Consider the following 15,161-nt stretch of genomic DNA (forward strand, 5'->3'; position numbering starts at 1 on the left):
AAATGTTAAGTAATACTAATATGTTTATTAGTGGCTAGCTTATTACCAAAATGGCTTATTTATAAGTGGCACAAAAATGCGTGTTTGGTATGATTTTGACATCATAAAATGTTAGTTTATTATGTGTTCCGTACTCCACATCGGATATCTTCATTGAGAGAGTAACGCGATCGTTGACCAATGATGCCGCTAGCGTCTATGTAGTCGCTCCGCCCCACGCCGTGACGTAGTTCCGCTTCCACTTCCTGCGAACCGTTGCTCGCTTCCCGCTACTCGCCACCGCCATGACATTGTTTCGTCGACCGTCTTGACCGATGGTCCGCAAATATTTTTTGCGTATATTTTTGCAGCATGGTGCTTTAACATTTCCGATCCAAAGCTCGGTCGATTAAATAGTGAGATATGGCAGAGATCGCCACTATTAGTCTTTTGGCGGTCTCGCGATCGAAGTCATCGAACGGTGCTTTTCGATTCTACCCACTTTTTTCTTGCTAAATTAATTTTCACATTCCATGCTGCTAAAATCGTTACCGTTAACTCGCATTTTCGAGATCGAAGTAGGAAGTGCGTCAGTGGTTTTTTGTTAACAAGTGGTAACAAGTCGCTCCGCATCGGAGAGGGAACGTGCGGTCATCGTGCCTGCGGCGGCGGGGGCGGCGCGGCGGCGGACGGCCTGCGCGCGCCGCTGCCGGGTGCCGCGCTTCGCTGATAAGGAGGTTTGGATTGTCTCGAACCATCCGGTGAGCCAGTTTAAGATATTCTAGAAGTTACTTCGTCACTCGCGGAGGGTTCTCAGGCAGTAGCCTGGGAGTACCTCGTGTTGTTAGTTGCGGCGCGCCCGGGGCGCCCCGTCCCCCGGCGCGGGGGCGCGGGCCCGGCGCCCGCCCCCGCCCGCGCGCGCCGCGTCTTTCTTCTGCTGTCGTCCAAGGTGACTCCGAGACACCGCGACGCTGCGGGCTACGGTGGACGCCTCCAGTCCGCAGGACTCGGAGAGACGTCACACGCCCGCTCCTGTTACTGCAGTCGCGGTGCGGACGCCTCCAGTCCGCGGGACTCCGAGAGACGTCACACGCCCGCTCCTGTTGCTGCAGTCGCGGTGCGGACGCCTCCAGTCCGCGGGACTCCGAGAGACGTCACACGCCCGCTCCTGTTGCTGCAGTCGCGGTGCGGACGCCTCCAGTCCGCGGGACTCCGAGAGACGTCACACGCCCGCTCCTGTTGCTGCAGTCGCGGTGCGGACGCCTCCAGTCCGCGGGACTCCGAGAGACGTCACACGCCCGCTCCTGTTGCTGCAGTCGCGGTGCGGACGCCTCCAGTCCGCGGGACTCCGAGAGACGTCACACGCCCGCTCCTGTTGCTGCAGTCGCGGTGCGGACGCCTCCAGTCCGCGGGACTCCGAGAGACGTCACACGCCCGCTCCTGTTGCTGCAGTCGCGGTGCGGACGCCTCCAGTCCGCGGGACTCCGAGAGGCGTCACACGCCCGCTCCTGTTGCTGCAGTCGCGGTGCGGACGCCTCCAGTCCGCGGGACTCCGAGAGACGTCACAGGCCCGCTCCTGTTGCTGCAGTCACGGTGCGGACGCCTCCAGTCCGCGGGACTCCGCGAGACGTTACACGCCCGCTCCTATTGCTGCAGTTGCGGTGCGGACGCTTCCAGTCCAGCGGGACTCCGAGAGATCCGCGTGGCTCTGCGAGACGTCACACGCCCGCTCCTGCAGCTGCGGGCGCATCGCGGGTGGATCGCGCCAAGGTGAAGGCGGACCGCTTCTGCGTCCCGACTGCTCTAGCGGAAGGAAGGTAAGTTACGTGTAAGCAGTGGAAATGCTACGAGTACAGCGACGATCGCCGCGTTGGTTGCCGCCCGTCATGACGTCGCTGGTGACCTACGCGCCGGTGGTGGCCACCACGATGGCACCGCCGAGGGCAACAGCGTCGCCGTGATGATGTGTGCAGCTACGAGCCTAGCCATCGGCGCCTCCCGTGCCGGTAACGTCCGTCACGCGCACCGGCGCCTGTCGAGCTGGCCGCCACGACGGCGCCTCTCGCACCTGAGCCTGGCGACGGTGGCCGCCATGATGGCGCCGCCCGCTCGATGACGCCGCCTGCCCCCCGAGCTGGCCGCCACGATGGCGCCTCTCGCATTACGCATCGACGCGGCGGCGGCGGCTGCCACAATGGCGCTGCCCGCCACGATGATGCCGCCCGCCACGATGGCACCACCACCTGCGCACTGGCGCCTCTCGAGCTGGCCGCCACGATGGCGCCTCTCGCCTCACAGCAGTGCCTCAGACCAGCCAGCCAGACGGCGACCGCCTCATGCACCGGTGCCTCCCGAGCTGGCCGCCACGATGGCGCCTCTCGCCTCACGCACCGGCGCCTCCCGAGCCGGTGGCGGCGGCCGCCACGATGGAGCCGCCCGCCTCACGCGACAACGCCTCTAGAGCGGGCCGCCACTATGGGTCCTCGCCTCACGCACCAGCGCTTCCCGAACCAGTGGCGGCCGCCATGAGCCGCCCGGCCTCAGGCACCGGTGCCCCACCCCCCCCCCCCGAGCCGGCCGCCACGATGGCGCCCCTAGCTTCACGCACCGGCGCCTCCCGAGCGGCGGCGGTTGCCACAATCACGCCGATGCTGTCCACCGATGCTGCAACTACGACGATGTCGTCCCTTGCTCGCTGGGCGCCACAGTATCAGTTTTGTCCTGTCCACATGGTTCCATTGAGGTACGCAGGCGCCTATAGCTATGGTGCAGGTATAGGAATGGTATGGTACAGCACGAACAGACCGCTAAGCCTAACCGCTAAGTCTTGGTTTCGGTTAAAGAATCCTCCGGCGACGGCAGACAAGGTCGTAAAGAGCCCCGTCCTAGCGCGGCTCGACTGCCCGGAGTTGAAAGCGGTAAGATATGTCGATACTCAGAGGAAAATACGTCGTGTTCCCGGGCTTCATAAAGGTGCTGATCGACTTCGCTGTGTCGCTTCAAAGTTCCTACGACTTCTCGAGGCCATGGAGTGGTCCAACCGGAGAACAGCTAGCGACAAGGCCCTGTGCGACCGCTCCAAACCGAGGTGAAAGGCATCGAAAAGGTCTGCAGACTTCACATAATTATCTCTGCTTGCTCGCGCTCTCCAGCTTAAGTTCCGTCTTACAAAGACGAACTCGTGCGAAAAGCCATAATAAACAAAATGGGACAAATAAACCCGCTGCGCCTGAACAAGCTTGAGTTTCCGGTGCTAAGAGAAAGGGGCCAGGAGGACTCCAGCAGTTTCCATCTGTCTGTATTCGACTTTATCGAAACAGTTTTGTTACGCAAAGCGCCAAAATCGATTTTAGACTTGATTTCATCAGTTCGATTTCCTTAAAAGCATGCTACTAACTCGATGCCCTATACTAACTCGATATAGGGTGTCTCTTCGGATAAAGCGAATTAGACCATCACGCTCCTAGACATCACGTGGGACACGCGGCACAACACACCGATTGAAAGTTTTCTTTTTCACGACATACAGGCCTGCCTTGCTGCAGAGTTTCTCGCAGAAATGAGACTCAATGCCTTCTGTTCAGTCTCAAATTCGCAAACTTTAGTTCATGGAGGAAGGTGAAGCCTTCGCAGTCCCCAGCAACACGGAGCTGCCGAAAGCCTCGCACCACTTTCTTCCTCATCTTATGCAAGCAGTCCGTTACAATCTCCAATATTGGTAGACAATGTACGAGGTAAGGCCCTTTCAGCGAAGAGTAACCGTTAACGGGCCGCATCTGCAGCGCTGACGACAGAAGTGTAAACATACAACCGCACCGGTACAGTATACATAAAACGACGGCGACACTACATCCCTTCCGTTACTACGGCTGTCGCAAAAAACTGCTGATGCCAGCAGATCGTCTACAGGTCGCGCTGGTTGCTTGCTACTTGCCAGGTCGGTACAACCCCCGAGGGCGACGGTTTATCAAGAAGTCACTGCGCGCCCGAGTGGCAGCTGCGCCCAGCAGCCGCCGAGACTGTCTTCACCTGACAGGCGCCTTGTTGGCCGGCCTCCGCTTTCGAGAGCCCTCGCACTGTGCCACGGTATTTCTTAACAGACTCATTGAACTGCTACCACGACCTTTGACAGCTGCCTGTGAGACTTGGCATGGATGTCTCCACCTCCCAGCCTAGTCTGTGTACTGCGACGGCGTGATAAGGAGTCTTAAAGCAGCTGTGGTAAGCTTGCAATTTACTGGCGGTCCTAGTGAACACAACGTCAGACCGCCCTCCCTTACGAGTCAACGACCTTAAGAATGAGGCGTAGCTCCTGTCAGATAGGACGCTCCAACACCGAGCTGGCGAGATCAGGAGTGACATCCGCTACTGGCGTGACTGGCGCATGCATATAACATGCCAAGGTCTAACGCTACGTAGCGAACGAAACGCAACTGTCACTGTCTCACTAATATGGAAGAACCGGATATTCCCGATTCCGGTACTGTGTTTGTATAGAAAACAGTAACGGGAGCCCCTAGATCGTCCCCTTGTCTAGGCTGCATGTACGGCCACAATGTAGAAACGGTCTTTATGGTGCATCAAAAATAAGATCAACTGCCAGGTACCTCTATCCAGTGAAGTAGCGAGCTATCTCAGACGTCTATTTCTATTATCCATGTTAGCTTTCAGAACGATACTCGTTCATAAGCCTCTCACAAGTGCTGTGTATGAACCACTATCGGACACTATGCCTTCTTCCAACGCCATTAATAGCGAGACCAGCGCCTCCCATAAGCACCAGCTTGGGACGCGAGACATCTACTTGCCCTAATTTAAATAGCCCTACAACGTTAGGTACGTTAGAAGAAGTACGATAGAATAGCTGCCGCACTTTTGCTGTTAGCATCAGGCCGCAGGGTCAATGACCTTACTCTACTACACTGTAGCCCGGGCAATTACATAGATAACTTTAACGCTATTATTTTGTGTCCGAAATTCGGCTCTAAACCAGATAACGTGTCTTACCGACTGAACTCTTAGAAGCTCCGGAATAAAGTATCAGTAGGTAGTCTGGGTACGTCACCTTGCGAGAATTACACAAAATGTTAGGGGACACTTCGCTTATTTCTTTCAGCCACAGTCTCATCCAAGCCGGCCTCGCCTACGATTGCTTTTGATCCACGATGTACTTAATAACTAAATTGGCTGGAAAGCTATTCACTAGCGATATTTTCGCTTATGTTAATTGGGAACATGACTCGCCGAGATTCTGCGGATCGGATGCGATTTCGAATGAGAATTCTCTTAAACCAGTTTAACGTCAGATTCGAACCTGAGATTACAATTTCAATTCTCAATTTCCTGTAATTCACATTATAACGAGTCACTGTGATTTCATGGGTTGCAATATGGTGTATACATATTTATTCTTTCTCTGAGTTCTATGACAGTAGGTGTAGCCCTATCGCTTGCGCGCCCGCTAACTCGCCACCAGGAGATAATAAACAGGTCTCAATGAAGATATCCGATGTGGAGTACGGAACACATAATATAAAAATTTTACCTTCCAATAAAATTATTATTATGTTTCCTATCCACATCGGATATCTGAGTAATGCCTTCCTGGCAGGCTACTAGGCTACTTTTATGCCGACGGTACTTCTCCTCAACAATGACATGGCGGTGGCGAGTAGCGGGAAGCGAGCAACGGTTCGCAGGAAGTGGAAGCGGAACTACGTCACGGCGTGGGGCGGAGCGACTACATAGACGCTAGCGGCATCATTGGTCAACGATCGCGTTACTCTCTCAATGAATGAAGATATCCGATGTGGATAGGAAACATAATAATAATTTTATTGGAAGGTAAAATTTTTATATTTTTTCTTTTGGACAACTAACCGTAACTATGGCAACAATGACACTAAAAGTTGATTGACACCCACACTATCTAGACACGCGGCAGCGTGTCAAGCCAAGTTCAAGCAAAGGAACTGGCTAGCCAGCGCCGAGTGTAATATTACACGAACCACTTGGTGCCACTTTTGACCCTTCTATAACTCAAAACATCTTTGACGTAAACACATAAAACTACGTGTGTTTAATTATATCCATAAGGATATCTAGAAGCCCAAATTTCATGAAGCTAGCTCAAACGGTTATAAAGGTATGAAGGTCAAAAAGTCGTAAATTTTAAGACTGACTTATGACTTATAGTACCTAAACTTAACCTACTTCCAGATGACCTAGAAGGATGAAATTTGGAATCCAGCTTGGTTATTGTGTGCAACCGTAGGAAAAAATCTAAAAATAAAATAAAGTTAAAATATAGGGGGGGTCCCCATACAAAAAAACCACTTTTTATTGGGACTGACATATAAGTACCTAAACCTAACCTACTTCCAGATGACCTAGAAGGATGAAATTTGGAATCCAGCTCGGTTATTGTGTGTAACCGTAGGAAAAAATCTAAAAATAAAATAAAGTTTAAAAATAGGGGGGGTCCCCATACAAAAAAACCATTTTTTATTGGGACTGACATATAAGTACCTAAACCTAACCTACTTCCAGATGACCTAGAAGGATGAAATTTGGAATCCAGCTCGGTTATTGTGTGTAAGCGTAGGAAAAAATCTAAATACAAAAAAAAGTTAATAAATAGGGGGGGTCCCCATACAAAAAAATATTTTTTTATTGTAGCGTTGGAACCGTTACAAGCAGATATTTGAAACTACCCCAATATATGTATTATTATATTTGTTATATTAAAATAAAGTTTAGTTAGTCATAAAATATGTGGTGTCCCCATACAAAAAACTTGTAATACGCTCTAAACAACCGGCCAACGGTGTGTCGTCGGCGGCGCGCGGCACCACATAATTATACAAAGAACAGAAGTAAAAACCATACAGCGGAAACACAAGAAAAAACATTAAATTTCAATACCTGCCTAGTTTTCTTTACAAAAAGTATTGATATCCCACCAAAAACATAAATGTAAAAAAGGAGAGCCAAGTTCAATACAAAAATTATGCTTGGCTGTGGGGCTCGCCGCAAAAAGAACGGAGATCTAAATGAGTGCCACTGCCAAGTTCTATGCAAAATCCAAATATGTATTTATAGGAACAAAATAACATTATAAACAAGTATTAAACTCTATTTCTTTGCTTTATTGGATACCTATAACAATTGCTGTTATTTAAAAAAATGTGAGATCTTAAAGTAGGTTAGATTTGGCTTGGCCAGGTTTTATCAGAATTACAATATATATAAAATGATTGATATAATGAAAACTGGCCAAGTCAAATCTAACCTGCTTTAAGATCTCACATTTTTTTAAATAACAGCAATTGTTATAGGTATCCAATGAAGCAAAGAAATGGAGTTTAATACTTGTTTATAATGTTATTTTGTTCCTATAAATACATATTTGGATTTTGCATAGAACTTGGCAGTGGCACTCATTTAGATCTCCGTTCTTTTTGCGGCGAGCCCCACAGCCAAGCATAATTTTTGTATTGAACTTGGCTCTCCTTTTTTACATTTATGTTTTTGGTGGGATATATCCATACATAAACGACGCATTCTGAACTGATTTTGGGCATGTTCACTTAATAGAACACCTTTAACGGCCGGTTAGCAATCGTTACAAAACTGACGGTCAATGTCAAATCCCATACATTTTGTCAGGAATGTAACGGTTAGACGTTACTGAAACTCGACTTAAGTCGCGCTTAACTTGTACAAGTTAAATGAAAATGCCCTTTTACAGGATCCCTCAGAAACGCAAGCCCTAATCAAGATTCAAGACATAGACGACCATCTCCCTCAGTTCGAAAGCGCCAACATGACAGTAGGAGTGCGACTAAACGTGCCCATCGACACTGTCATCGCCACTGTCAAGGCCACTGACAGGGATCCCGACGCGTTACCTGTGCAGTACAAGTGAGTAAAGACGCTGTACAGTCGTCAAAGATATGTTTACACTTTTGTACCTTGTTCCTTTGTAGTAAGGCAAAAAATGTAAACATAATCCTTGACGTCGACTGTACACGAAGAATTTCCTACCCCCCCGCCGGGTACGGGTTTTCAGAAAAAATTGTTTTCGAAAAAACATCAACTTTTGGGCTATTTAGACTAAGAATCACGAGTACTATGATTGAGGCAAAGAAAAAAAATGTCCCCAGTTTTTCATGCAAATTTTGGGTGTCAGTTTTGTAACGGTCCATATAAAATGTATGTAAAAATGCGTTACAAAACTGTATTCTTTATGGGACAGTTCTTTTTTCTTTTTAAATCGATAGTCCTCGTTATTCTGAGTAGAAATAAAATAACCCAAAATTTGACGGATTTTCGAAAAAAAGTAACACACACACACACACTTTTACACTACACACACACACACTACACACACACACACTACACACACACACACACTTTTTAGTCAAAATGCAGTCAAAATGAACAGGAGGGCCTGTTCTTATTTCTATCGCAAGCGCATAATTATATTGAGGTCCAGCTCGCACATTGTCATTGACCGCCGACGCAGTTTAAAAAGTAACAGTGGTCCGACGGCCTTTGACGCGTACCGAGCTATTTTAACACGCGATGTATGCAGCTCGGGTGCGCTTTATAATGTTATACCTTTAAAGGAGCAATTCTTGTGTAGGTATATGTGTAATATTTCGGGGATCTCGGAAACGGCTCGAACGATTTCGATGAAATTTGCTATATAGGGGTTCTCGGGGGCGAAAATCCATCGATTTTTTAATTTTTATATGTTTTCCGAGCAAAGTTCGGTCTCCCGGATACTTAGGTCAAACAGAAAATTCTTGGACTGGCCACTTAGAAAAAATAAGTCGTCTCATACCTATATCAGAATCTTTCAGTATGGCCCACGTATTAATTATTTATTTATTGTACAGATTTGTGAACATGAGCTTCGAGTCTCCGATCCGAGCGCGGTCATCCAACAACGTCTCCGACGTGATCTCGCTCAACAACAACACCGGAGAGCTACGGATCATGAAAAACCTTATACACTATGCCGATGGCATATTCCGGTACGTTTTATTTATATTTATTAACCTTTTGAACGCTTTATGTCATAAACAAACTCAAAAAAATTCAAAGTCGCTCAACGAGCTATGGAGAGGGCTATGCTCGGAGAACTGCGTGATCGAATCAGAAATGAGGAGATCCGTAAACGAACTAAAGTCACCGACATAGTCCACCGGATTAGCAAGCTGAGGTGGCAATGGGTAGGCCACATTGCGCGCAGAGAAGATGGCCGATGGGGTCGAAAAGTGCTTGAGTGGAGACCACGGACTAGCAAGCGCAGCGTAGGACGTCCACCCACAAGATGGACGGACGACCTTGCCCTTGCCTTGCTTGGCTTGGTCGCCGGAAGACGCTGGGTGCGGGTCGCTTCCAACCGGTACGAATGGAGGTCCAAGGGACAAGGGAGTCAGCAGTGGACGTCTTATGGCTGAGATGATGATGATGATGATAATGATGTCATAAACATAAACATCACTCAAACGTAAGGTCCCGAGCGCAAGCGAGCTAAAGTAAACCCTACTTGAAAGTTTGAAGGTTACTTTGACAGCGCTCGTTATAACACCTAGTTGTCCTTGGCGCTGTGGGCACGACTAGTAACGAGTTAACGACACTAACAACTTTAGGTGTTCTTGGCGGTCAAATGGTTAAACAGTTCTCTGCAAAATTGTGTCTGTATCTTTTTTCTCTAGCGTCTTTCCTGTCTCGATTTGTAAAGATAAATTGAAGGGATGTTTACAAAAACAACATAACTGACAACACTGGTTGACACCTGAAACGATTAACAATGTTCTTAAAAAAGTGTCAACCGCTCTAAGCAGTTATGTTGTTTTTGTAAACATCCCTTCAATTAATTACTTGGTCAATAATGATAATCTGGTAAAGACTGCAGCTAATTTTATTAATTTGCTCAGCAACTATTTTCTATGATGTTGTAATTATCATTACAATTTTGTGTTTCCTTTATTTGATAATTGTTATAAGACCGTATTTTTCAGATTAACCGTGCGAGCTAATAATTCTGGAGATCCTGAAAGATATAGTGACATCTTAGTGGAGGTACGTCTTCTTCTTCTTCTTCTTTTCGTGTCGAGGTTCCATTTTTTATACGATGGATGCCCAGTAGGCAGCGGTGTTAACAGCCCTCAGTGGAGGTACGTGATAGACAGTGATAGACATTACTTTGAGAGTTTTCGAGCACAAACATGGCGGGGTCGCCATGTAAGGCTCAATCGTACGAGGAATTAAACAAGCAGGTATTGATTAAATCATACTGAACTATAATTCCAAAATTGGTCCTTTAATATACAAAGGGTCTAGGATTGATTTAAAAATATGTATAAAAGGGTATTAAAGGTACTTTTTGTTTTTCAATGTTTTGATTTACTGACTGAATTCTATCAAGGACTAATTCTATGTAGAATTATATTTTTGTGTTATTACTTATATTTGCATGGTTTTTGATTGTTCTAACGGATACAGAACTGATTATTCTACAATTTAAGTTTAAGGCGCAGTTTGTTCAAGTTTACCATGTTCTAAAGTTAAGGCCGTTCCCGTACCCAAATGAAATCTACAATCGAGCCTCCCCTCACGCCACCCGTCCCGCACCTAGATACAATGACGATACAACAGCGCCACGCAAGAAGTAGCGACTTAAATGAACTAACAGGACACTGATTTGTAAAACGTATTACTAAATACTGAAAAAAGCATGCTGCATCTCATAGATGGCGTTAAAGTTAAATTGGAAAAATAAATGAAACATAGTGTAAATTAAATATTCATTTTAATGAAGTCAACTCTGTTTTCAGGTGGTGGTGGTCCGCGAGCGCGACCTCCTCCGCCTGGTGGTGGGCGCGCGCCTCGTGCCGGCGCTGCGGGCGCGCGTGGCCGCCGCCGTGGCCCCCAGAGGCCTACGCTTGCAACTACACGAGGCTGCTGCCTTTCACGATACTCCGGGGTAATCTATTAGTTATCTTCTTCTTCATGTGCCCTCTCCATCCCGCAGGTCGACGACCTTATATCCGGCTCTATCTAAAGTCATGCGAATGAATTTTATGACCAAGCGTGGCGATTATGGTATTCACCCCCCATCATGCAGAGCACAAATAAACCACGGCCCCGAGGTTCTGGCGACCCCCGGTGCTCTGGCTATGGTAGCGGTCAGGGCATTAGCGGGGTCAGGGGTGCTAAGAATCTCCGGCAAAGATGGAGATCCAAGGGGGAGGCCTATGTTCAGCAGTGGGCGTCTTATGGCTGAGATGATGATGATGCTAGCTTCCAGCCATACTTTTACATTTCTCGTCCATGACATTCTTCCCCTGCAGTCCTGCTTTTCTAGTTATAAGTCTGCTGAATTTAGAAAGGCCTCCGTCTTAAAAGTTACATATTACCGGTCCAATGAAAACCTGACTTCCCAAGAGCGTTTACACAATGAAGGTTCTTTTTTTTGTTCAATCTTTCGGGCTACAGTACTACGAATGGGTGCCTTTCTTTTTGGTAAGGCCACGTCTATCGGTGATATTTAGTCTATTAACTTATGATTAATAAATCTTTTTATTTTTTCAGACCTTGCTTCCAATTCCGAAAGACCGACACCGGCGAAGCCCTAACCCCGAAAGCGATGAAAGCCGTCATCCGCTCCCTGGGCACCGAATTCCAACAGATCTTACAAACTTATGACGTCCACAACATCACCAGCTGTGGTGTATCTAGAGCGACGCACACACCGGCACAACATGCGTTGTTGGCGCTAGCTGGGGTGCTGCCTATCGCTGCTTTGATAGCGGCTTTGGTGTTATGCTGTATGCACTCTAACGGTGAGTCAGCTCTATATCTGTATCTCTCTCTAACAAGTTTGACTTGAACATTAGGTACTGGCTGTGGTGTATCTAGAGCGACGCACACACCGGCGCAACATGCGTTGTTGGCGCTAGCTGGGGTGCTGCCTATCGCTGCTTTGATAGCGGCTTTGGTGTTATGCTGTATGCACTCTAACGGTGAGTCAGCTCTATATCTGTATCTCTCTCTAACAAGTTTGACTTGAACATTAGGTACTGGCTGTGGTGTATCTAGAGCGACGCACACACCGGCGCAACATGCGTTGTTGGCGCTAGCTGGGGTGCTGCCTATCGCTGCTTTGATAGCGGCTTTGGTGTTATGCTGTATGCACTCTAACGGTGAGTCAGCTCTATATCTGTATCTCTCTCTAACAAGTATGACTTGAACATTACTAGCTGTGGTGTATCTAGAGCGACGCACACTCCGGCGCAACATGCGTTGTTGGCGCTAGCTGGGGTGCTGCCTATCGCTGCTTTGATAGCTGCTTTGATAGCGGCTTTGGTGTTATGCTGTATGCACTCTAACGGTGAGTCAGCTCTATATCTGTATCTCTCTCTAACTAGAATTGAACATTACTAGCTGTGGTGTATCTAGAGCGACACACACACCGGCGCAACATGCTTTGTTGGCGTTAGCTGGGGTGCTGCCTATCGCTGCTTTGATAGCGGCTTTGGTGTTATGCTGTATGCATTCTAACGGTGAGTCAGCTCTATATCTGTATCTCTTTCTAACTAGAATTGAACATTACTAGCTGTGGTGTATCTAGAGCGACGCACACACCGGCGCAACATGCGTTGTTGGCGCTAGCTGGGGTGCTGCCTATAGCTGCTTTGGTAGCGGCTTTGGTGTTATGCTGTATGCATTCTAACGGTGAGTCAGCTCTATATCTGTATCTCTCTCTAACTAGAATTGAACATTACTAGCTGTGGTGTATCTAGAGCGACGCTCACACCAGCGCAACATGCTTTATTGGCGCTAGCTGGGGTGCTGCCTATCGCTGCTTTGATAGCGGCTTTGGTGTTATGCTGTATGCACTCTAACGGTGAGTCAGCTCTATATCTGTATCTCTCTCTAACAAGTATGATTTGAACATTACTAGCTGTGGTGTATCTAGAGCGACGCACACACCGGCGCAGAGCCTCGCACACGGCGACGCAACATGCGTTGTTGGCCTTAGCTGGGGTGCTGCCTATAGCCGCCTTAATTGCTGCTTTAGTCATATGCTGCTCTTTGGCACTGTTTCAAATCAAACGGTCCGCATCAAAAGTGTATCTTTGATTAAGAAGGTACGATATATTAATGTACAAGCCGTTGAAGTCCACGACTATATTAGTAACATAGACGGTGTCTCCAGGGTTACTCATACTCCGGTATCTAATGAAGTGAATCATACATGATGTATTTACACGTGCTTAACCCCTTTGCTTTGTTCATCATCCTCTCGAAATAGCGAGAGCGTATATACAGGCTGTTTGGTACATCATTAGCCAAATTAAAGCAGATAGGTTGAGTCATTTACTATCTTGCCAGGCCTAGAAATTTTTAATTTGGCGCACATTTTTTTTTACTTCTATGCCAGTTTATCGTAAATTTCAAATTTTTACTTGCGTAGTAGTAAAAAAAACCACGGCCAATTTTTTTTATAGGCCTGAGAAGATAACAAATGACTAAACCTTTCTGCCGTTTTAATTTGGCAAACGATGTACCAAACACCCTGTATTTATGACACTTATTTTGTTGCAGCCAAACAACGGGCCCGGTCAGCCCTGCTCCTGTCTCGCGACCCGCCGGCCACCAGTAACATCTCCGCGCCGCCGACGTTGCTCTACGCTGAACCGCTCTACAGAACCTAAACTGTCTGGCCCTTTGTGAGTTGTCTGTGGTATAAAAATGAAGGTGAGATTTCAATGCCGTGTCTATAGTTAAAGTAAGGACGCTAAGTCGAAGAATTTCGTACATTTACCCGTCATTTCTTATCTCCATAGCACGCGCATAATCAGGGGTGCGAAACTCCTGACTTCGGCCAAACTCGGCTCGGCTCGGCTCAGCATTGGTCCGAGCAATTATTAGGGTTGGCACCACTTGACTTCCTTTTGCGTGCACGACCACAGATAAGATAATCACTTGAATTTTGACAACCATAAATAGCCGAAAGGGATAGTGCCATATATTAGAAAGGGATAGCATGATTCGACCCTGAACTGTCGACCGCTGTCAAACTTCGGTTTTGTAGGAAGTTTCCTTTCTGTACGGCAGTACTATTATTTATTCTGTGGCATAATGCTGATCCAATGATCAATGCCGCTGTACTAGCGGGACAGCAATGTAATTATGTGCGTGCAATAGAGATAGGAAATGGCGTGTCCAATGTACGAAATTCGTCGCGCTAAGCGTCCTTACTATACTTGCCATCAGAAACGTTAGTTCGCCCATATGAATTTTATTGTCATTGTCACGCGTTGTGAAAGATTTCTTTGATATCTCACTCCTTAAACTCTCTTTTCTGATACAAAACAGATATTTACGAACAGAGTTAACAGAGATATACCTATATTACTAAAAAAACATAATGACCCCCGTTTTATTACATTCATATATAAGAATACATCACTATAAATAAGTCTGAAAAATAACTTGTGCCGATTTTGGCCTGTTATTTTTGGAACGTAGTACCTTACCGGACGGTTGGCGTATTAATAGTAGTATAATACTTAAATACTTATTGTTTGTTATGGTATTTTATCCATTCGGACAGGTTCTTTTACAAAATGTAAATATTATTTAAGAGATTTTATATATAAGCTCTATCATGTACAAACTTGTGTCATGAAACTTAAGATAAGTGTGATAGTAAATCATAAATAATATATTGTATCTAAGTCACAAATTATTACATTTTTTCTATGATATTTAAAGGTACTTAAGTATTTAATAACCTGTATATAGAAAATAAATTATTTGTGTTTTCAAATGGTGTTTTATTATCAATTACAAATGGAAGGATTTATTATCGAAACCTAAATACATACAACCTAGACACACACTAAATAGGTACCTATGTAAAAAATTGACATTCATTTATTATATCGGCTCTATTCACTCGGCGAGAGCCTCTCGCCGACAGTCTCGGCACCGCTCCGATCCAATCGGAGAAGCGCGAAACGAGACGAGGAAGAGCGAGACGAGAAGGGAGCAGCATGTACACACTCGTTCTCGGCCTGTCTCGTCTCGGGGTCTCTCGACGAGTGTGTACAGCCAGCATTATATAAAAGGTGACGACCGATGATAAGTAACCATTATGA

General features: G+C 46.8%; 1 protein-coding gene across 1 annotated transcript in view; it reads left to right on the top strand.

Annotated features, from left to right (window-relative positions):
- LOC134665732 (cadherin-23) overlaps positions 1-14,830 on the top strand; it is a 35,216-nt gene extending 20,386 nt beyond the window's left edge. The window contains exons 21-26 of the mRNA XM_063522706.1: positions 7,730-7,902; positions 8,883-9,020; positions 10,014-10,074; positions 10,830-10,978; positions 11,587-11,837; positions 13,603-14,830. Of these exons, the coding sequence (XP_063378776.1) occupies positions 7,730-7,902; positions 8,883-9,020; positions 10,014-10,074; positions 10,830-10,978; positions 11,587-11,837; positions 13,603-13,712 (882 nt within the window). The 3' untranslated portion in view covers positions 13,713-14,830. The remainder of the gene's footprint in view (positions 1-7,729; positions 7,903-8,882; positions 9,021-10,013; positions 10,075-10,829; positions 10,979-11,586; positions 11,838-13,602) is intronic.
- Positions 14,831-15,161: the final 331 nt, after the last annotated feature.

This window comes from Cydia fagiglandana, chromosome 7, assembly GCF_963556715.1.
Source record: "Cydia fagiglandana chromosome 7, ilCydFagi1.1, whole genome shotgun sequence".
Lineage (NCBI taxonomy): Eukaryota > Metazoa > Arthropoda > Insecta > Lepidoptera > Tortricidae > Cydia > Cydia fagiglandana.